This window comes from Muscardinus avellanarius (assembly GCF_963383645.1).
Source record: "Muscardinus avellanarius genome assembly, chromosome: 3".
Classification (NCBI taxonomy): Eukaryota; Metazoa; Chordata; class Mammalia; order Rodentia; family Gliridae; genus Muscardinus; species Muscardinus avellanarius.
In genome coordinates, this window is record NC_137788.1 from 59421517 (window position 1) to 59444452 (window position 22936).

At 42.6% G+C, this 22936-nt stretch overlaps 1 protein-coding gene across 2 annotated transcripts in view; it reads right to left on the reverse strand.

Annotated features, from left to right (window-relative positions):
• Window positions 1-5485: 5485 nt before the first annotated feature.
• Window positions 5486-22936, reverse strand: part of WLS (Wnt ligand secretion mediator) — a gene marked incomplete at both ends in the record, with an annotated part of 132572 nt that continues 115121 nt past the window's right edge. For both annotated transcript variants that reach the window (XM_080692964.1, XM_080692963.1), the window contains 2 exons: window positions 5486-5595; window positions 21679-21832. In XM_080692964.1, the coding sequence (XP_080549090.1) occupies window positions 5486-5595; window positions 21679-21832 (264 nt within the window). The remainder of the gene's footprint in view (window positions 5596-21678; window positions 21833-22936) is intronic.

A 22936-nucleotide genomic window follows, 5' to 3' on the forward strand; every position in this document is an offset into this window, starting at 1 on the left:
CCCCAGAGCAAGAGAAATAGGCGTGGCCAGAAACAGACCTCACTAAAAAGCAGTAATGGTGGACTGACTACAAACTCCCCAAATTCCAAGGGCTGACTTTTGTTCTAAGGATTTGCTCAATGACAACTGCCATTCTCCACTTGGCCAGAAGAGGGCAGGCGCTTGCCATCTGCGGAGGCTGAGAGTGGACTAACATCTCAAGTGGAATAACATCTCCCAATAAGGTCATTGGCTCTAATGAGAACTGCAGCTCAAAACAACATTCTTAAAGAACAAACAAACAAACCAAAAAAAAAAAAAACACCAAAACAACAACAACATTCTTGACTCTTGTGCTGAGAATATGCTACCGAAAAGACAGCATAGTATGGAGACTGAAGTGCTTCTTTTATTTCCAACTCTGGCGCGTGTGTGTGTGTGTGTGTGTGTGTGTGTGTTATATTAAAACCTTTGGCAACTCACTTCACTTCACCTTCCTGAGCCTCACACCTTGAGAAGTATGATCTTTACTCCAACCATGAGATGATCTAATATATGCACGTGTGTACGTGTGTATGTACGTGTGTGTGTGTGTGTGTATGTTTGGAAGGAGAGAGCGGAACTCAGGAGAGGTCCAGGCAACGAAGGGTTTTTTTTCCTGGTCTGGAATGAATGTATATGTTTGCAAATTCACCAGCAATTGAAAGCAGTCCATCTTGTACTTGAAAAGGACTCAACTATTTATACCATAAACTGCACATATTTTAAAAACTAAAGATGTAGTTCATCTATAAAATTTGTGTGCATAAAAAGGAACATCTAACAAGTTCTTTGAAAAACATTGTTGCATACAAAGGAAATGTATTGATAATATTAATATTTATTTATCTATTTTTGCAGTACTGGGGATGGAACTCAGGGGCATTCTACCTCTGAGCTACACCCCCAGCCCTATTTTTTATTCTTTTTTTGTGTGTGCATTTGGGGATGGAATGCAGGGGCATTCGACGTCCGAGCTAAACCCCCTGCCTTATTTTTGTTGTTGTTGTTTATTTTGAAACAGGGTCTCACTAAGTTGCGGAGGGCCTCACTAAGTAGCTGAGGCTGTTTGTGAACCATGATCCTCTGTTTTCAGTCTCCCGAATGCTTGGATTACAAGTGTGCGCCACCATGCCTGGCTATTTTTCTTTAATTTGAAACAGGGTCTCTTTTAGCCTCCACAGTTACCTGACAACAGGAAGGTAGATATGCTGATATATATATTTTCAAACAGGGTCTTACTGAGTGATATCTTCACATCACTGTGAAGATTATATATGTGTATATATACATACATATATGTGTGCATGTGTGTGTGTATATATATATATATATATATATATATATATATACACCTAGGAAGTCTAGTTCATGGAACCCCAACTTACCAGTCAGCCTCTGAAAGGCCCACCCAATTTGAAAATGTTGATAAAATAGTTTCTAGAACTGACCTGGCGAGGATACCACCAGCTTAGGGTAAGGTCATCCAACCTCCTCTTGGACATTGCCGAGACCCCGGGTGATTTCCAAAGGCTCCACCAGCTCACAGCTGGGGCCGGACGCAGGCATTGGGAATTGTTAAAGTGCTTTATCTCAGTTCTGAGGAGTAATAAATTCACCTGGAGGTCATGTATAGAACCATTTATTTTATTGTTATAGAAATTTTCTTCTCCTAGAAGTAAAATGTATGAATAACCCACAGTGAGAGCCCAATGGGTTAACCAACATAAAATTGTTTGTTTGCTATTTAAAACATTAATTTTATTTTACTTATTTGTTGTGTATGTTGGTGAATTTTCTTATTTTTATTTTTATTTTTTAATTTTTTTTTTTTTTGGTGGTACTGGGGGTGGAACCCAGAGGCTTTCTACCTCTGAGCTATACTCCCAGACCCATTTTATATTTTATTTGGAAACAGGTCTCACTAAGTTGCTGAGAGCCTCACTAAGTAGCTGAGGCTGGCTTCGAACCTGCGCGATCCTCCTGTCTCAGCCTCCCAAGCGCGGGGATTACAAGCATGTGCCACCACACCCGGCTTGAATTTTCTTATTTTTAAAAAGCAGGTAGTTGAAAAGTTTTATACTTTTATATAGTATCTTTTTTGTGTGTGTGGTACTGGGGATGGAACCCAGGAGCATTCTACCTCTGAGCCACACCCCCAGCCATATTTTTTATTCTTTATTTTGAAACAGGGTCTCACTAAGTTGCTGAGGGCCTCACTAAATAGCTGAGGCTGGCTTCAAACCTGTGTGATCCTCCTGTCTCAGCCTCCTAAATGCTGGGATTACAAGGTGTGCCACTACACACAGCTTTCTATAATATCTTTTATTTATTTATTTATTTTGTGGTGCTGGGAATGAAATTCAAGGGTCTTCTACCTTCGGGCTATACTTCCAGACCTATTTTATATTTTATTTGGAAACAGGATTTCACTAAGTTGTTGAGAGCCTCACTAAGTAGCTGAGGCTGGCTTTGAACCTGTGCAATCCTTCTATCTCAGGCTCCCAATCACTGGGATTACAAGCATGCACCACCACGCATGGCTCTCTCTGTATCTTTTAAAGCTACTGGAAATATTTTATGAAGGTGTGTATGTAAAACAGGTCTTTATGGCTAATAACTCCTTTACTAAGGACAATCAAACTAGAGACTTTTCTCATCTCTGGAGTTTCCACCTCACTTTTTATTTTTCCAGTACTGGGATGGAACCCAGGGGCATTCTACCTCTGAGCTACACCTCCAGCCCTATTTTTATTCTTTATTTTCAAACAGGGTCTTACTGAGTTGCAGAGGGCCTCACTATGTAGCTAAGGCTGTTTGCAAACCGCGATCCTTTTGTCTCAGCCTCCTGAATGCTGGGATTACAAATATGTGCCACCATGCCCAGCTTTATTCTTTATTTTGAAATAGGGTCTCACTGAATTGCAAAGGGCCTCCCTAAGTAGCTGAGGCTGTCTGAGAACCGCGATCCTCCTGTCTCAGCCTCCCAATCTGGGATTACAAGGTGCTCCACTATGCCCAGCTAGGAATCTCTCGTTCTGTCTGGGGCCCTAACATTCCTCGCTCAGCAAGGTCTTGGGATTTGACTCTGTTCTTCCTTTCTGTAAACTCCATGTGCAAAAGACTCAAACCATATTTGTTTTATCTCTCCCATAATCCTCCCCCTCCTCTCCACATCCTCTACTGTTGCCTAATTGTGGTCTTTTGTGGTCTCTTTGCTGAGTTTGTCCATACTCTGATGGGAACTGTGACCATGTCACTTCCTTGCCTAGACATCTTGTAACTCTTCCTCCCATGACATTGAAAACCCTGCTCATCCTGGCACCGGTACATTGTACTCCCTCCCTACATGCCAGCCAGGCCCAATGACCAACCTTAGCCTAACAGTCTCTATACTTTGCTGTCTCTGTGAATATTTTGTATTATGAGGCCTTCTATGCCTTTTGGTCCTAGGAAAATCTTACTTCTTTGAGGCTCTCAGGCCCGTGGCCCATGACAGAGGACAGAGAGACCCTCCCTCCATCCTCGGGGAAAGCTAGCATGGTACTGCCTGCCGTGTGCCTCCCCTGTCACCCTGGGAGGCAGGGCAACGTGTGATTGGGAGGCTGACCAGTAAGTGAATGGTGAGGGAACTGGGTTGTGCACCTTCTAATGCCCAACAAGTTAGGAAAGGTCTAGAGGCAACGGCCAAAGCCAAATATTTCTTGTTGTCACCGCTAACCATGGTTTCAGCCAAACTCAGGGAAAAGAAAAGGTAGGGGGTGGTGAGTGGGTAAACAGAGCAGAAAGTGCCCCAGGCCTCCAGGTGGCAGTGTCTGAAAAGCAAGACACTCATGAAATCACATGTAGACTTCCTTTATGAATTTACTTCCTAGTTATGTGGATTTGTAGCTGCTAAAGCATCTCCATATACACGAGCCAATCTGATTTTTATGTTATCCGGTAATGCAAGCAGTTTCACTTTATGAACGAACACAAGTTTGTAAGGGAGAGAGTAGACCTATCAGATGCCTGAACAAGGCCGCACAACTAGTAAATGACAGACCCTCAACAGGAACCTCTGCCTTCTAACCTCTCTAATGACATAAAATACAATGATCTGGGCGTGGTGGCGCACGCTTGTAATCCCCGCGCTTGGGAGGCTGAGACAAGAAGATCGCTGGTTCCAAGCCAGCCTCAGCTACTTAGTGAGGGTCTCAGCAACTTAGTGAGATTCTGTTTCCAAATTAAAATAAAAATAGGTCTGGGTGGTAGCCCAGAAGTAGAAGGCTCCTGGGTGCTATCCCCAGTACCCTCCCCACCCCCACATACATAAAATACAATGACATGGGCTATTTATTTGGGGAAGTGGGAATAAGTATGTGTGTTGGTTGTGGAGGGGTCCATTTCTAAAGTGTATGACTTTCTCTCATGCCAGCCAAGGAAGGTTAACCATCCAGCACAGAAAATGTTAACTCATCTTCAGGAATAGATATTGTCCCCAAACATTTTGATTTGATTGCAAAATATTTTAATTTCCTCATAAAGCTATTTTCCCCACCTAATTCCCACCCCTAGATTCAACATAAAATCAAATCTGCACACATGTGCGTTGGTTTGAGTAGGTGGAGGGTGTGCATATACATATATGCATATACATTTACGTTTATTTAAATGATTAAATTTACACTTTGGGAGGCTGTTTGAAGCGTCTTATCAAAAGAAAACACATTTTAAGCAAGAGGTTAAAAAAGCTTTTCAGACCCAAAGGCCATTTAATACCAGAAATCCTACTTGGGTAGTTTAGCAAACATTTTTTTTTTTTCAAACCCACATCCAACAGACTGGTTAGTACTGGATACACAGATTTGGTTTCATAGCTGAAATGCCTCTGGTGGAATAGATCTTCTTATGAAACTCAGTTATTTTATATTAAGCCATAAAAAATAGGGACACATATCTATTGACAACTTAAATATTAACTCAGTAGGCTACTTGGTGCTATAAATAGGAAAAATAAAAATGGTCATGGATGAAGAGTGAGAAGACTATGGCATCAGTATAGTGTAGCCTGCAAAGAACATTAAATTCTATCCCAGAATATAAAACAGAAAAAAAAAGAGCCATATTCCACTCGATATAGACCCCATCCGGCCCAAACCATCCCCCAAAGAGTATACCCCCAACACATGAGGTTTACTAACCACCTGCTACAGATGTTACTATGTCACTAATCAACAATGATCGCAGGAAACGTGTCATACCAAAGTTTTTGTTATCATACATGATGCATTAGTGGCTGCAGGAAAATCTCCTCCAAAAGCTACCGTCAGAAGGCAACTTGACAAGTGTTCATGCCGCTGGTCCAGGAAGCCACAGTTAAGAGACACAAGGCCTTTGTCTGTACACTGAGCTCTCGGGCAGCTCCCCGGTCCAGGAAGAGGGGCCGGGGTGTGGAGAGACGGTCCCAGCCAGGCGCTGCAGCCTCCTACTCCTGAGCCTCCTTGCGGGTCAACTTGTAGATCTCGGTGGGCCCGTCCACGTGGGTGATCGTGGTGGTGAGCTGCAGTTCTTCCCCACTGTGGACACCCAGGCCACCTGAAGCAGGATTTGGGGGTTAGACATGTTCAGGCAGAAAGGAAAAGTGTGCTGGGATTCACCTCATGAACAGTGGTCCTCTTTCACATTCTGAACTCATAGATCGACTCCCAACCCTCTTGATTAAAATTTGCAGTATTTTTAAGAGTCATCTTTTGGCTCTCAGAGAAGTCATTAATGATACATGAGCTAGCTCGCTGCTGCTATTACTCATAGTAATTATTAACATTTAATGAGAGCTTGCTTTGTGCCTGACACTTTCTAAATGCTTAATATATGATCTTGTTTAATCCTTACAAGAGTCCTCTGAGATGCGGGCACCACAATCCTGCCAGCTTTACAGATGAGGAAACTGAGAGGTAAGTAAGGTGACTGTCGCACGGGGCAGAGCCAGCGATTGGGCTGGGGAAGGCACACCTGACTCCAGGAACCACACAGAGGTTCTGTACACCTGGCCTCCAGGCAAGTACGCAGGCAGGTATGCACACGTGTGCTGAGGGTAATTTACAAAGCGTCTACGACGGTGCAAGCAAACAAGACTTGCCTATGTCTACCAAGGGGCAACTGATTATATCTAATACTCTTAGATAGAACAATTAGGGGCCTTTCTCTTCAGGAAACAAAAACAAAAACAAAAAAAGATATTCTCCAAATTTCTTTCTGCCCTTCAGGAGTCTTGCACACACCAGTGCCTTGAGCACATCATCAGTGGGCAGAGGTGGAGTAATGTGGCCTGTCCTCCAATAGCAGAAAAATAAATAAGTTTCTGTAAGTTAAGTCCTTGAAGTCTGCTACTTGCCATCAGATTGAAAAGCAGTAAAAGGAAAATGAAAACCCCCAGAACCAACCGTGCTCAGTTCCACTGTGTGGAGAGCACACATGTTCAAGGATATTTGTAGATAGGAGCGCTGGGAATAAAAAGCAAAACTTGCATCTGTGACATTTTTGTGTTGTGCATGTACCTTATTTTCTGGGGCTGATGTTTTTCGTAGTTTAAAGCACAGAACTAAATAAATGCTGTTAGCAGGCATGGTGGCGCACGCTCGTAATCCCAGCATTCGGGAGGCTGAGACCGGAGGATCGCAGTTCGAGAGCAGTCTCAGCTACTTGGTGAGGCCCTCCGCAACTTAGTGAGACCCTGTCTCAAAATAAAGAATAAAAAATATGGAAAGTTGTATAGCTTGGAGGTCAAATGCCCCTGGGTTCCATCCTCAGACCCACACACAAAAAATAAATAAATGCTGTTGCCAACTGTGGTTCCATAACATAAATCAGAAGACGACTTGCCCTACACTCAGGACAACTATCCTGGGCATCATTGAATCCTGTGGTCTTAGAATCTCGGGTTACCCCACATGTGGCCCTGCAGGCTGCTTGTCTGGCCCCCTGCTTTGACAGGTAGGTAGAGTTTGCAGGCAAACATGAAACCACTCTCACATATTAAAAGGCACAAGAAAGAAGAGCATAGATGGCACCAGAGCAGGGAGAACCTCAACTTCCAGGTAGAGCTGATGGATCCTGACAGCACCCGCTCTAGTCCTGGTTGGAATGTCCTGTCCACCCCCCTGGGTGAGACCTCAGAGAGATGCCTCAGTCCTTTTCCCTCTGATGAGGATGGCTATTGAAATAGATAATTACTGCATGTGCCCACTGAGGTAAGCCTTTTAACCACTGGCCCAAAGTGGCCAGCTGGAGGCTGATGGGCAATGTCTCAGACCAAATATCTTGATGTTTCAGGTTCACAAAGGTCATCGAACAACTTGTTACTGATTTTTTCTTTTGTACTGGGGATTGAGCTCAGGGGCAATCCATCTCTGAACTATACCCCTAACCCTATTTTATCTCTTATTTGGAAACAGGTTCTCACTAAGTTGCTGAAAGCCTTCTTAAATTGCTGAAGCTGGCCTCAAACTTGAGATTCTCCTGTCTCAGCTTCCCAAGTACTAGGATTACAGGCATGCACCATGATGCCTGGTTGTTACTGAAAGTATATAATCTAACTATCATTTTATTATCTTGGGAACACTAGATTAGGAAAATACAGTTAACTGGATATAAATAGGATGTATACTCATTGATGCAAGAAAACCCTAATGCTGAAGAAGTTAAAAGGGTAGGGGGTTGAGGGGGAATTATGTACCAACATGCACTCTACTTCACCCTTGGGTCACCTCCTTGAAACCATAATGGAAATGGTTTACAGCACATATATAACCCAGTCATTTCTGTGACATCTATTAAAATACAGAGCACAATATCCCAAACACACTGTCCAGGCAGTTGTAAACATTCCCTGGGAGTAGGACACATGGGTTAAGAGCATGAGTCACATTGGTAATTTTCTTGGATATTAAAGCCACACATCTCAGGAAACTCTTTGCACCCAAAGTGGCCTAACCTTACAAATAATCCAAAGTGGCCCAGTTCTCAAGGACTGCTTCCCAGCTGCTGATGCTTCGTGATTGATAGCAGCTAAAGCTAAAGCAATACTTTTAAGGGTTTTAGTAACTAAACATGCTAATATGATTTCCATGTGAGCACAAACTATCAATCCAGGGTCTTCCAGAAGGATGGAAGCTAACACTGCTGCACTGGTCTCATCAAATAAATGTGAATCATCATTATAATCAGAAAGTAGCATCCTAACTAGTCCAAAAAGGAAGCTGAGTTAGTATTAACATTCCTAACCTCCCCATCTAACAATATCCAGTCAAATCAACTGGTACCTAAGAATAAGACACATAGATACAAAACAGAGACCATCCAAAGTGGAGGGGCATACAAGAGATGTCCCAACAGAAGGTGCGATTGGCCGGGCTTTCTATTGCCAAATACCGTGTTCACACCATCCTGCAACACAGTCCCAGGAACATTCTCGGAAAGAACAAAATGATTTAAGATGTATCCCCACATCTCTTTTTTAGGAAGCAAGACTAATAGAGTATTATTATTGCCTTGGCCTGTTGTTTCCCCAGTTTGGAGTGGTTGGCTGGGTAGCTTAACACATGCCTCGGCACCATCTTCTCAATCATAAACTATTATGGTATAGACTTAGAATGGTCCGCAGATCTCATGTGATAGACAAGACAGCCATGTTGGGGGAAGGACTTGGTTGGGGGGGAGGGCCTTGGGACTGTGTCCTTGGGGACACTGGGTGTCCCTGTGCCCTCTTCTTGCTCTCTCTGCTTCTCATCAGGATGCCCCAAAGAAGTGCAGATGTGGCAGAAGCTGTCCCCAACCTGGATTATGACTTCTGAACCTCTCCAGATGGGTGAGAAAATAAACCTTCCTTCCTCTGAAGTTGTGAATGCCAGGTGTTTAGGTCACAGTGGTGAGATTGTTGACTGAAACAGACCGAAAGCTTTTTCTCCCTTCACAGATGTATGACTATGAGTGGCCTTCCCCCTCTCCTTTGTTTTTGAGATACTGGGGGTGGTACCCAGGGGCATTCTACCTCCGAGCTACGCCCCCACCCCTATTTTTTATTCTTTATTTTGAAACAGGGTCTCACCGAGTTGCAAAGGGGCCTCACTAAGTAGCTGAGGTTGCCCGCAAACCACCATTCTCCCGTCTGAGCCTCCCAACTGCTGGGATTACAAGCTTCCGCCACCACACCCGGCACCTTCCCTTTTTAAACATGTAGTTTTAAGTAAGGCAATACTATCAACTTGGCTATGAGATATTTTTGGAGTAATATTAGGTTATTTTTTCCCCAAACGTTCTACTATAACCTTAATTTTCCTGTGGTAGTATGCTCAGTGATTTCCCCTAACACATGTGTGCTTTTACAAGTTAACCCAGATTGTTCAGTCATCCACCCAAATGTCCCACAGGTAGCTATCTTCCAAGGCCAGTAGCAAAAGCACAAGTTTGTGACACACCTTGTCAGTATTCTTTGGAAGAACACAAGTCCAACCCTGCAACCTCAGGAATTACCCAAAAAGGGGGCAAGGCACTGGGGACCTATTCCCAACTTATAATGTCGTAGGACTAGGGGGATACATACTGTGAGGTTATTTGAAATTGTAAGTGACCATATGCATTAGTGGTGTTTTGGCTTGACCCACAGGTCTGTTATTTAATATATTTTGTGCTTTTCTTATCTCTCCAATTAAATAAGATTTCTAAGTAGCCTGCATTGCTGTTTAATCAACCCTTTATCTGTTCAACTGACCCAGTTGCTTAGGGTAATGAGGTATGTGGAATATCCACTCAATGTTTTGTCTTTAGGCAAATTTCTGAATTAATTGAGCTTTAAAGTAGGACCTACTATTGTTTTGAATTTTAAGAGTATGTATGGTATTTAATTTATTTGAAAACAGGACAGGCTAGCAGATATCCTGAATATGTTTTCAGTGTAGTATAGATTTATCTTTCAGCTAGAGGTTGTGAGCCAATATAATTTATCTGCAGATTTATTCCAGTGCCAGGCATGGTGACACATGCTTGTAATCCCAGTACTTGGGAGGCTGAGATAGAAGGATCACAGGTTTGGGGCCAGCCTCAGCTACTTAGTGAAGTCCTGCAACTCAGCAAGACCCTGTTTCAAAATAAAGAATAAAAAATAGGGTTGGGAGTGTATCCCAGAGGTAGAATGGCCCTGAGTTCAATCCCCAGTACCCCCCCAAAAAAAAAATTGTCCTAGCAATTTTGTTCTACTCAACTGTCCTTTTCTTTTTCTTTTTTCCCCTTTTTTCCTTTTTCTTTTTTCTTTTCTTTCTGTTTCCCCTCTTTCTTTCTCCCTTTCTTTCTCTTTTTTTATTTTTGTGGTACTAGGGATTGAACTCAGGGCCATTCTACCTCTGAGCTACACCACCAGCCCTATTTTATTTTTATAAAACAGGGTGTTACTAGGTTGATCAGAATATTACTACTTGCTGAGGCTGGCCTTGAACCTATGGTCCTATCTTAGCCTTCCAAGGATTGGGATTACAGGTGTGTGCCAACATGCCTGGCCTCAATTGTCCATGACTAACTGAGGAATAGGTCTTTCTTTTATTGTCAAACAGGGCAGTTTAATGTAAGGTTTTAATAACATGTAGTGTGATCGATAGCTCTATAGCCTATGCCCAAATGTAGTGTCCACATTTCTGATGTCCTCATTGGGTAAATATGTCATTAGAGCCAGGCGTGGTGGCGCACGCTTGTAATCCCCGCACTTGGGAGGCTGAGAGAGGAGGTTCGCGTAGGTTTGAAGCCAGCCTCAGCTACTTAGTGAGGCTCTCAGCAACTTAGTGAGACCCTGTTTCTAAATAAAGTATAAAATAGGTCTGGGAGTATAGCTCAAAGGTAGAAAAAGCCCCCGGGTTCTACCCCCAGTACCACACACACACACACACACACACACACACACACACACACACGAATATATAATAGAGCTGGGGGTGTAGCTCAGAGGTAGAACGTCCCTGAGTTCAATTCCAGCACCACACAAAAAAAGAAAGAATATCTTTGGTTTACCTCTGGCCATTTTGTACACCCAAAATCCAAGGGGAATTTGCCTTTTATTTTATAATTGGTGTAAACTCCAGTTAGCATAAGAATTAGATGCAGTCATCTGTAATTTCATAGGACCAGGTCATATTGAGTGTTAAGTCCATGACTTGTTGTACTGCTTTTGCTGTTTCAAAGGCCTCTTAGTTTTGAGGTACCCACTTAAAAAGTATATGTATTTCTAGTTACTCAGTACAAAGGTTGTAGAATCTGTCCTAGATATGGAATGTGATTCCTCTAAACCCCAAATAATCCTATAAATCTTTGTTTTTTTCTGTTTAGTGCTTGTGTGTTTGAATTTTAGAATTTTCTTTTGGGCCTTTGGATGTATTTCCCTAGGACTCCTGAGAATTTTACCATTTGGGCAAGACCCCAGATGCTGGATGGCTTACTCTCCTACCCTTGAGCCTTCATATGATGCACTGTTTTCTCTAAAGCTTTTTGTCCTTCCTCTTCATTATTTCCTTGTACAGGAATGCCAATGAGTCAGTGAGGTATCTGGATTTTGGGGGGCAAGTTGGCCAAGGTGTTGGACTACTGTATGATGACAGATGTTGGGGTTACATACCTATTCCTGTGGCAAATGAGTAAAAGTATACTGCCACCCTTGTCACGTAAAAGTAAGTTGTGCCCAATGCCATGGATCAATAGGAACAGTGAAAAAGGCATTGAACAAGTGGATAACTGCATACCAGGTTCCTGGCTGTCTTTGAAGTGTTTTAATTAAAATTATGGTATCTAGAACTAGGTCCGTGAGATGAGAAGTTACCCTACTTAGCTCTCGATAATCTATAGTCATTCTCCAAGTGTCATCTCCCCCTCCCCTGCCAGACAGATTATTCCAAGTACTAGTAATGAGGACTAATACTCCAACATGCTCAAGTCTCTAATAGTTGATGTTTTTTTCTTTATGTCTCCCAGAAATATGATGCTGGTATTATGATCTTTTGAGTGGGTTTTAATAGTTGTACGAGAGCCATTAATGATTTTCCTTCTATTACTAAGGAATACAAATTTTAAGTGGCAGACTCCAAAATATTTACCAACCCTCAAAGGCAAGGCCATTTGTTTAAAAAAGCCAATGCCAATGATATATTCAAGAAGAGGGACAATTATTACTTTATATTCAGTAACAGGCAGCTGCTCTATTTTTATCCATAAGAGAATATGAACAGCAGGTATGTTCCTGCCCCTCAGTCCAACGTTTGCCACTTTGGTTTCATGAGACTCAGTTTCTCCTTATGAAGGATGTGATAATTTTGTCATCTCGGTCCTCTGATGGACCTTTCTCCAGCCCAGGATATCTAGACTGGAAACATTAATAGCCTCCCCTTCCCTAGCCAACAGTGGCATTTTTATCAGTAGCCCCTGCTCGCTGTGCCAAAAATGTCTTGCCAAATGGGTTGGGTCCATGGACAAAAGTGAAACAATTCTCACACAATCAGAAGTACAGGAAAATTTAACATGAGAAAGAAGAGTATAAACAGTACTAGATCAAGAAGAATCACAATATCCAAGCAAAGCTAGGAGGTCCCTACCGCAGCCTCTCTGGAATCCTGGTTTGAATGACTTGTTCTGGGCAGGTGTCCACTACCCAGGTGAGACCTCGGAGAGATGTCTCAGTCTTCCTCTCTTTGATGAGGCCATTACTACATGAATCCAGCCCAAAGTGGCCAGCTAGTAGCCATTGCCCAATGTCTCAATAAAGCCAATTTCTTAACATTGTGGATTCACAAAGGTCAGTGAAAAACTTGTTATTGGAATTGTATAATCTCACGATCAGTACATTTAGCTTGGGTACACTAGATTAGCAAATTACAGCTAACTGTATATAAACAGGATGGAACTCTTCAATCCAAGAAAAACAACTGGAAGAAGAAAAACAGGAGACACACATCTATATATGTACTCCCTGTATCCCAGCTGCTATGCGGTATTAATTTTTTTTTTCTTTGCGGGTATGGGGATGAAACCCAGGGGCAATCAACCTCTGAGCTACACCCCCTGCCCTGGTTTTTTGGGTTTTTTTCTTTATTTTGAAACAGGGTTTCACTTTTATGGAGGGCCTCGCTAAGTAGCCGAGGCTGTCCACGAACCATGATCCTCTGGTCTCAGCCTCCCAAATGCTGGGATTACAAGTGTGCACCACCATGCCTTGGTTTGTATTAAATTTTTCATTGCAGACCCATTTCTCAGTTCTGCACCACAAAGTCTGTCCTATTAGTAAATATCAGGACTTGGTCAAAGAAAACACAAAAGAGGTATCAGCTCAGCTTCCCACACATAAAAATTCATCTGCCCTTGAGCTCAGCATAGGTGCAAAGTAATGCTAGCAAGAGGCCGTACTGTGGTTGCCTGACAACAAGAATGAACTTTATTTGCACAAGTAGCAAATTTTCTCAGGTTGCTAATTTGTACTCTTGCCTGTGCAACTTCTAACTTACCTTCTAAGTGAAAGACATACCTCCTACTTTAAGCTCAGAGAGTCTGTTCTAGATTTGCATATCTGGGTGAACCAAACAGAACTTACAAGCCAGTTTCATGACCCATATGTCTGTGAGTCACCAAAATTTCAAAGACACTCTTGATTACTCTTCTAGTCGTGTTTCCTGAAGGAATCCCTTTATAGACTAGAAGAGAGTTCTACTGAGATTTTGAACAGAAGATGCCAATTCCTTACACCTAAAATTTGACTTTAATTGGGAGATCCTAGAAAATGCCTATGATCCTGCAGATCACCTGAAGAAACAGCCAAAATTGCTTCAGGGTTTTTTTTTTTTTTTTTTTGAGGGGGTAATGGGGTTGGAACTCAGGGGCATTCTACCTCTGAACTATACCTCCAGCTCTCTTTTTATTATTTATTTATTTATTTATTTATTTATTTATTTATTTATTTATTGTGGTACTGGGGTTCCTGGAAGCCCTTCTACCTCCAGGCTACACTTCCAGACCTATTTTATACTTTTTTTTGGTATTTGGAAACAGGGTCTCTTAAGCCAGCGCAACTGGCTTCGAACCTGCGCGATCCTCCTGTTTCCGCCTCCCAAGTGCGGGGATCACAAGCATGCGCCACCACGCCCGGCTCCAGCCCAATTTTTAATTCTCCATTTTGGGACAGGGTCTCACTAAGTGGCAGAGGGCTTCAGTAAGTAGCTGAGGCTGTCCCGTGAACCCGTCTCAGCCACCCATGTACTGGGATTACAAGGGTGTGCCACCATGCCCAGCTTGTTTGGGCTTTTTTTATTAAACAGATAACAAGATTATAGTGTCTATCACATGGCCAACACAGTTTTCAATTCATTACAACTACGAATGCATTAATCCTCGTGTCAGTTCCCTGACATAGGCATATTATCATCGTTCGCATCCCGTGGATGAAGAAAGTGAGGCACAGGGAGGCCAAGTCATTTGCCCAGGGCCCGACCTAATCAGTGCTGATGTGAGACTCAAACTGGAGCGACGCAGTTCTGTTCTCTGTTTCTAAATATCTAAGTTTCCAACAGTCAATGAGCCTGCTAGAAGTATGAAGTCCCCATGCAATGTGCTACGGTTATAAACACACACGATAATTTGGATGAATGTTCAGCGTATTAATTCTGCTTTTATATCCGATCAATTTTAGCACACAGATCAGCGCACTGGCAGTTAGGAGAGCTGTTATTTATGAATATTTGCCATATGCACTGTTAGGGGCTTAGCATGGCCCGCATTTCCTTGTAAGCTGAGAAGGCACTGAGGCGTAATCAATTTCCCTAATGTGCTGGATGAGGACCCAGATCAATGGGACTCTGTAGAAAAATCTATGATTCTCCTGTGGGTTTATTGCACCTTGAAGGGCAACCTCCTCTCACCCCCCAGGCAATAGGTGTGGGATGTGACAGTTACACAACAGGAGCGGGGATCCCTCCGTTTGTCTCCAAATCCCATCGGCTCCCACTACGCCAAGGTCTTACTCCATCTGTTAGTCTCCCTCTCTCTTGGCTCCTGGTGCTCAGTGCACAACCACATTCAAAGTCTCTTCCTATCCAAGGAGAAAAGACACCCTTCTGAAAATATGGTATGCTTTTTATTGGAAGGAGAAAAGGAAAAAAATAAAGTGAGAAGGAAAAAGAAAAGAATTTCTCTATCTGCAGTAACTCTCTTTTTCTCTCCTTTTCTCTCTGGTTATGACGTCCATTCATTACAGCTCATTAACATTACTGAGGAGGCTGATTCTTCCTAACCTTTGGGACATGAACCAACCTCTGGCTCCCATTGGATCTCAGAGGAGTGTGCCTGTGGGTGCACATCTGTGGTGTCACAGGCAGGGGAGTGCTGCTGGGTTCTAACTCTCTGGAATGCCTGCCAAGGACCAAGAAAGCCACACAAGCTGGATGCAGCTTGTAAAGACTGGCAACATTTCAATGACAATCACTTGTGTATCTGTAACCGTTTCTACCAAAAAAAAAAAAAAAAAAAAAGAGGAAATTGCTATGTCCCTTCTGAGATTATTCTACAGATTTTGGGAGGGAAAAAGGTCTTCTCATATTAATGATACCTAATTCCATCCTCACAAAGACTGAGACAATTTAAGACCCTGTCACTCAAGAGTGGAAGCCAGAGTTCCCACACCCCAAGTTCCAACTTATTTCTCAAGGTCGTACATAGTCTGTGCAGGAGCCAGAATTCCCAGCCATCTGTGTCTACCTCCAGAGCTTATGTTCATCCCCAAACACTCAGGAATGTATCCATTTTGGGGGAATTTTTCCTAGGCCCATGGCAAACTCCATTCCTTTCACCGCAAAGCTAAGCTCAAGTGATAACTTTTTATAATGAAGCCCCTGGTTCATAGGAGAATGAGAAAAACTGGAACAGTGTGGCATTTGTAAAGTAAATCATTTCTATGTAAAAGACTGCTGTTTAATTTTTTTGTTTGACCTACATTTGTGGAGATAATACGATTGTAGTATTAAAAATAAAATGGGGGGGGCAGTAGTTTTTTCATTCTTAAATACCTCACATGAAAATATTCATTAAAATACTGAGACCAAGATTTGCCTAGTGCAGGAAACCGAGGGCCATCCTGCTATACCTGGCTAGATCTAGCCCAATGTAATGGCACTGATGTTCCCCATTGGGGTTTAGGGACCAGCCCTTAAGTGGAAAGCAGGTATGCCTTTGGGTAGCTTGGCTATGGAGATCCTTTCTGGGGCAGAGTGGCTTTGGTAAGTCAGGGCTCAGAAACTCTCAACAGGTCATTTCTAAATCTTTTTCAAATACAGAGACAGTTTGGGGTTGGGGGAACCAGTTTCCATTCACCTCCAAAGTACTCCCCAGATACTCAGTGCCAGGCAACAACTTTAAAGAGAGCAACAATATAAAAGCTTAGAAGTTTTGAGTGAAATCTTAGTGTCATGGGCTAAACTGTGCCCCTGCCTCAAAGTCTTAACCTCTAGTACCTCAGAATGTGCTGTATTTGGAGACAGGGATTATCAAGGGAAATAATTGAGGTGGTCCCTACTCCAATATGAATGGTGCTCTTTGAAAGAAGGAAATGAGGATTCAGCTACACCACATGGAGACAGGGAGAAGACGGCCAGCTACAAGCCCAGGAGAGAGAGTTTACAGCAATCAATTTTGCTGATTCTTTGATCTTAGACTTCTTTTTTTTTTCTATTTTTTCAGTACTGTAGATGGAACCCAGGGGCATTCTACTTCTGAGCGACACCCCCAGCCCTAGTTTTTATTCTTTATTTTGAAACAGGGTCTCACTGAGTTGCAAAGGTCCTCACTAAGTAGCTGCGGGTGGTGCGATCCTCTTTTCTCAGCCTCCCAAAGGATGGGATTACAAATGTGTGCCACCATGTCTGGCTTTAGACTTCTAATTTCTAAAATTACGAGAAAAATAAACTTCTATTGTTTGTGGTATTTGTTACAGCTGCCTTACCACACTAATACATTTAGAAAGTAGAAAGTCCCCTTCAAGAAGGTAAACCAGGTGTCCCTAACCTGGCAGGGCAATGATAATTCTAAGACTTAGAAAAGATGATTTTAAGTGGCATGGCTATGAAATGTCAGGTCATTGGTAAGGCAGTAGCCCCAAAAGAGGCAAGAGGGAGAAAGTGCCTGGCTACTAAAAGCAGAGCAGAAGGTGCCAGGTGTCAATGGCCCGACGCTTGGTTGCCATCTTCTCCAGGAAATGGAGAAAGGCTGTTGAGACCCACTTTAGAGTCTTGGCCTCAGCAATAAGGCCAGTCCCACCAGTGCTCACAGACACAGGGGAAAGCCAGGAAGGCTGAGGGTGGATCATCTAACATAACCAGGGAGATGAACACAACAAAAGCCAGCTGCTGTCAGGCCTCCTGGCTTAACCCAAACATATATGAGGCAACAGAAGCTAAAGTCACCCTTCCTGTGCAACAAGGGCAGGTGATCTGAGAAGCTTCCAGAAGTAAAGCTGGCAGCACAAGGCACTTGGCTTCCAAGACACGGAACCTGGGGGCACTGCTATGGCTTTTAACAGATTGAACGCAGTGGATGTGAGACATTTAGTGTGAATCAAAACAGAAAGGACTGAGGGCAAGGAGGGTGTCTCTCATTCACCGGTAGTCACCCAGTCAGGAATGCTGATTCCTATAATTCTTCTAGCACAAGAATTTTACAGATAAAAACCATAAAATTAAAGTTATAATCAAATTTTCTGACTTCATAAATGGCCTTAACTTTATTTTTCCCCACATGGACCAGAGACAAGTGGGTTGGGGCAGTTTTTCACAAGCACAGGACATTGCTATAGTACTTTTGGGAGATGGTGCTTTCGTTACAAGAAAGAGTTAACTGTAGCCTGCTGCAGTTCATTTCTGCCTGGGAAGACATCCAGAATGATTCACAAATTGGTTATGGCAACAGGTAAAAAAAAAAAAAAAAAAAAATAGAACAGCTTTAATGAAAAGTCTGCAGCGGGACAGAAAATGCAAATGCTTCTTGAAGGAGAAAGAACCATACTATCTTTGCTAAATTAAAAAAAAAATGGTATACATGTGTGCACCTTACATGCAGATATATGCACACATGCACCCCTTAATATCCATGGAGCATTGGTGTCAGGACCCCCGAGGATACCAAAATTGCAGATATTCCAGTCTTTTATATAAAAATGCCATACTATTTATACAGAACCATGCATTCCTCCTGTATACTTTCTATCAGCTCTAGATTACTTATAAGACTTAATATGATATAAATGCCCTTGTAAATAATCTTTATACTGTATTGTTTGGGGGAGAAATGACAATAAAAAGGTCTTTATGTAGTCTGAATATGTAGTAGGTAAAATGAATGCTTTCTCTCTTTTTTGTTTTAGAGTATTTTTGATCTGTAATTGACTGAATCTGGATATATATCTTATATATATGTAACAAATTATGTTACAGAAACACAGGAGGGGAAATGCTCTCTGGAAAGGCACCCTTGATGAACCTACTGCCCACTCTGTTCTTCTCTGTGCGTCCCAGGAACAAACATCTACACTGGATGCTTCTGTTCTTTCCAGCCCACCTCCTCCTCGTGCTTCTTGGCATCTCTCTCTACTTCCTAAACAAAGAACACTCCTCAGTGATCCTTTCCCTTTTTAAAGAAATCTTCTTTGGTGTATGAAACCACTTAAGTTCCTAGAAATGGGCTTTTTCCAGTAATTCATCCAGGATCCATCTCAAAAAATAAGCACCGCACACCTGGGATTTATTCTCTGTAGTGAAAGAACTGAATTCTTGGCTCTAAACCTTAGAAGCAATAGGATGAAAATCCCAAGCCAACTTAAAAATAAAAAATCTCTTGAGAAAGGAAAGGGAGCCTGGGGAGGCTGGGGGAAGAGAAGAAATGCCATCCAGACTCCCAGTGAATTAAAAAATTCAGTGCATCCTCTTGGGCTCAATTTTAGGTTTTCATGGAATATTCCAAACTCGATCTTTCCAAGCAGCTTGGAAATCTTGGCTAATGCTCCATAATTCCTAGGAGATGCACTGGTTTCTTCTGGTGGCAGATAAAGAGGGAAAGAGAGCAGAGAAGGAAAGCGATCAGAGACCAGCACAGAAGAGACCCTTTCACTTGACAGGGCTGTGGTGCCCATGGGGAGTACAAGGCAGGACAGCTGCCAGGGCTCCAGAGGCTGCTGTGACATCACAGCTGATCAGGTCACCATTGCAATGCTGGTAAATGGTATGGCTCTTGTGTTTATGATCAGGATGGTGTCCCAAAGGAGTCTTGACCACCAAACTATTGCAAGAATGTTTCTCAGCAGGGCCTCTGTTGACACTTGAGACAGGACAAATCTTATTACAAGGGACTGTTTTGCTCACTGCAGGACATTTAGCATCTCTACAATCTAGACATAAAGTGCCAGTGGCACAGTGACAATCCCAGGTGACCACAAATCCTTTCAAATACCCCTTAGCAAAGGAATTGGGAAATAAGGCCTCCGGTTGAGAATTTATTTTTTTAAGCTGTGAAATGATAGCTCAAGCTATGTTCAACAAAAGACTCTGATGAGGAAGAGATCGAGTTCTGATTCTCAACTGTGAGGTTCCAAGCCTAGGAGGGGGCTGTTGTGAAGGGGAAGAAGTCTGGATGGGAGCTGCCTAAGTCTCAACTCTGCAGGGTTAGCCAAAGCCCTGGGCCTTCATCTGTCTACCACTGCTGGAGGTGGGCACCTTCTTATTAGCATTTAGAACCCTCTTGCTTATAACAGATATCACTCACTGATCTGCCACTCAGAGACAGGAGCAGCTCTAATGCTCCTTCCTTGCTAACACAAAGGAAGAGAGCCATAGGCTCTCACAGTTCAGAAGTACTGGGACACAGAGAACTACAAGGCTTGCCAGCAGTCATGCAGTAAACCAACAAGAAGGGTTTATATAGAGAGAGTGCAGAGTCAGTACAATAACTATTAGTACTAGGAAGTATAGGAGTTGCTTTACATGGTATTTCTCAGGAAGGCAAGCATTCCACCTATTCAAGTCAAGGACAGGGCCATGAGGTTTCTATCAGAGTCCAGTAGAATGACTATAAAATGAAATCAAGGTTTTTGTTTATGAGCCCAGAATCTCTTCCTGCTGGCATTGTGGTGGTTCACAGTTCCAGCAGCTGTAGCCCCCCACTTTCCATTTATGCTGTACGGACACTGTGTTGGCAGTGGCATGAGGATGAGGGTGCCCAGCTTAGAAGCCTTCTAGAAAGGTAGCCGGTCAAACTGAGAGTTGAGCAGGGGGTAGGTAAGCCAAGGCTTTATTCTTACCCAGGACCCATGGATAGAATGAAAGCTATGACAAGAAGTCTTGATTCCAAAGAGGTCCAGGTGAGGAGGGAAGGGAAGTCTCATGTGAAGGATGTTCTCACATTGAAAGGGCCAGGAGAGTACAGAAACAGGTCATAGCTGAGGCCACTCCACTGCCCTGGACCCAGCACAGAAGTTTTCTCCCTGTCCCTCTGCATTTTCACCTCTGTGTCATTACCGTCCTTATTTCTTTTTCTTGTTCTTAAGATCATTAGTCCATATGTGACATATGAAAGCAACACACACTTGTTGGTGACTTCCTAAAAAGTAAGGGCCATCTGTGGTGCTAAGAAGCTGCCTCTACCTTGGTCACCACTGATTTGAATAAGCACCTCTTATGTTTGGGGAACAACAAGCTTGTGTAGCTAGGGTAAAGCAGGTATAAAAAGAGAAGAAGGAGACAAAGAGCAAATGGAGCTATTACATCAATAGTCCAACAAGCCACTCATTCCATGTTGACAGCACTGGCCTGGGCAGAGAAAATTGTCTCTCTGCCGTGACCAGCAAAGAAATTCCTGGAAAGCTCTTCTCTTCTCCAGATATCAGTTTCTCCATCTCTAAAATGACCAGATGAACTAAATTCTCTAAAAATCACAGAACCTTGGGATGTTGGTGCTTCCGGGAACCTTAGAGACTTTAGCTCATCTGGTCATTTTAGAGATGAAAAAACTGATATCTGGAGAAGAGAAGAGCATATACCCACACTAAAAGATAGGGCGTTTCTGAAGATAGAAGAGGTGTTGGTTTGTATAGCTGTCAAAAACATAAAAACCCTCCCGAAGGGCTGGGGCTATATCAGAGTGGTGGAGCAATTGCCTAGCATTCTTGAGGCCCTTGAAAAACAAGCAGGAGAAAAATGAAGCCCATTCCAACCTCAACTCTCAGGGTCAGACTCCCTCCACTCAATATCTTAGCTCTCACTTTTTAAATGGAAAAAATGAGTGTGGCACACTTTCCAAATGTCAAAAGAATTTATTTTGCTCAAAAATTGAAGAAAGCTAATTTAGATTTCTTAAAACTGGGACATATTTTACAATAGAATGAAATAGTTTCAGTACATTTTAGAAATTAAAAAATGAGGAATTCAAGAGCTATCTGGCTTGCGCTGGCTTTTCATTTTATGGCTCCGGAGTTTCTTGGGGTGTTCATTCACTGTTCCTCGGTATTAGGGAAACACTTGGAAGACACTTTGGTGAATCCAGAGCTTTAGTGATTTAAATCATGTAGAGACTGAAGCCTGCATTCTAAATTCAGCTGTGCTAAGGAAGACTGGGACTTACCATTGGATTGGTCTTCCCCATAGTTCTTATGGGATGGTGCATACAAGAACATCAAAGCAAAGACATACAGGTTCCACATCCCGTAGATCCCTGTGAAAAAGGCACTGTTCACTTGGACCGTGACACCGCCCCACTTCCAGTGGCCTTCAGTCACCTGTGGAAAAAGAACGGTGGCATTCAATTGGAACAAAGAAGAAACATAACTCCGTTTGAGAAACCAACCAATATGAAAACTGGGGTTCTTCTTCATAGGGGAAAAGTCAAGGATCATGTAAGACTCCATCTTCTAACCTGAGTCATACCTGTATAAATTAAAGTCAACCAAGAGTCTTCTATGTGTCAGACATAAAGTCAGTGGTTCTTATCTGAGCTATACATTAGCATCACCTGGGGAGTTCTTTTCCTAAAAACAGCAGTCTTTTGTTATTCCTTGGTTAAAGAGACCGTGTCTGAGGCTAACTCGTATCTGCAATTATAATTCCTCCTCTGCTATCTTGCCAGCTGGATGGAGACTCCCGCAGGCAGAGACCGGCTCTGTTTCTCCTGCTGCACATCTTTGGTGCCTGATGCACTGCAGGTGTGCAGTGAACGCAGGTTAATTCACATCCGGGCTCTACCACTCACTCTGTTTAATAAGATAAAGACTCTGAACTTTAGATGTAAAATAAAAACTTTCAAGGTTATATAGAAGAGCTAAGTAAAAATATTTCTAGAAACTGGCACACAATAAACAATAAATCTTACGTATAAAATGTCACTCTAGGTAAGTCACTCATAAAGGTAATTATGAAGGCTTCATAAGCTTCATAATCCTACAAGAGATGTTTTGAAGCTGCTTTTGTCTGTGTTAATGACTTGGTAATTGTTTCAAGGGCCGCCTGAAGACATATAGATTACTCTGAGAACTGTCAACAAGGCTGTCACGTTAAATGACTAATAATTTGCATCAGCTCTGAGATCACTGAAATGATTGTGACCACTTCTGCTTGTTATAGAAATTTTTAAATGAGAATAAAAGAAAGTAATGGATAAATGTTTCTGTGACAGTTTAACAAGCCTGGGTTATATATACCCTCTGTAGGAGCCACTTCTAAATGGTTAGGTGGAGAGCTAGATCTCAATGTTAATAACTTCAAGGAGCAACTCGATCTCACCTCCTGTTTAGGATGCAGATTGTGGGCCTGCCTTTCTTCACTGGCCTCTGTGCTCTCCACAACCCTGGGCCCCGTTAGGCGATAAGTACAGGTTTTTCCTTTTG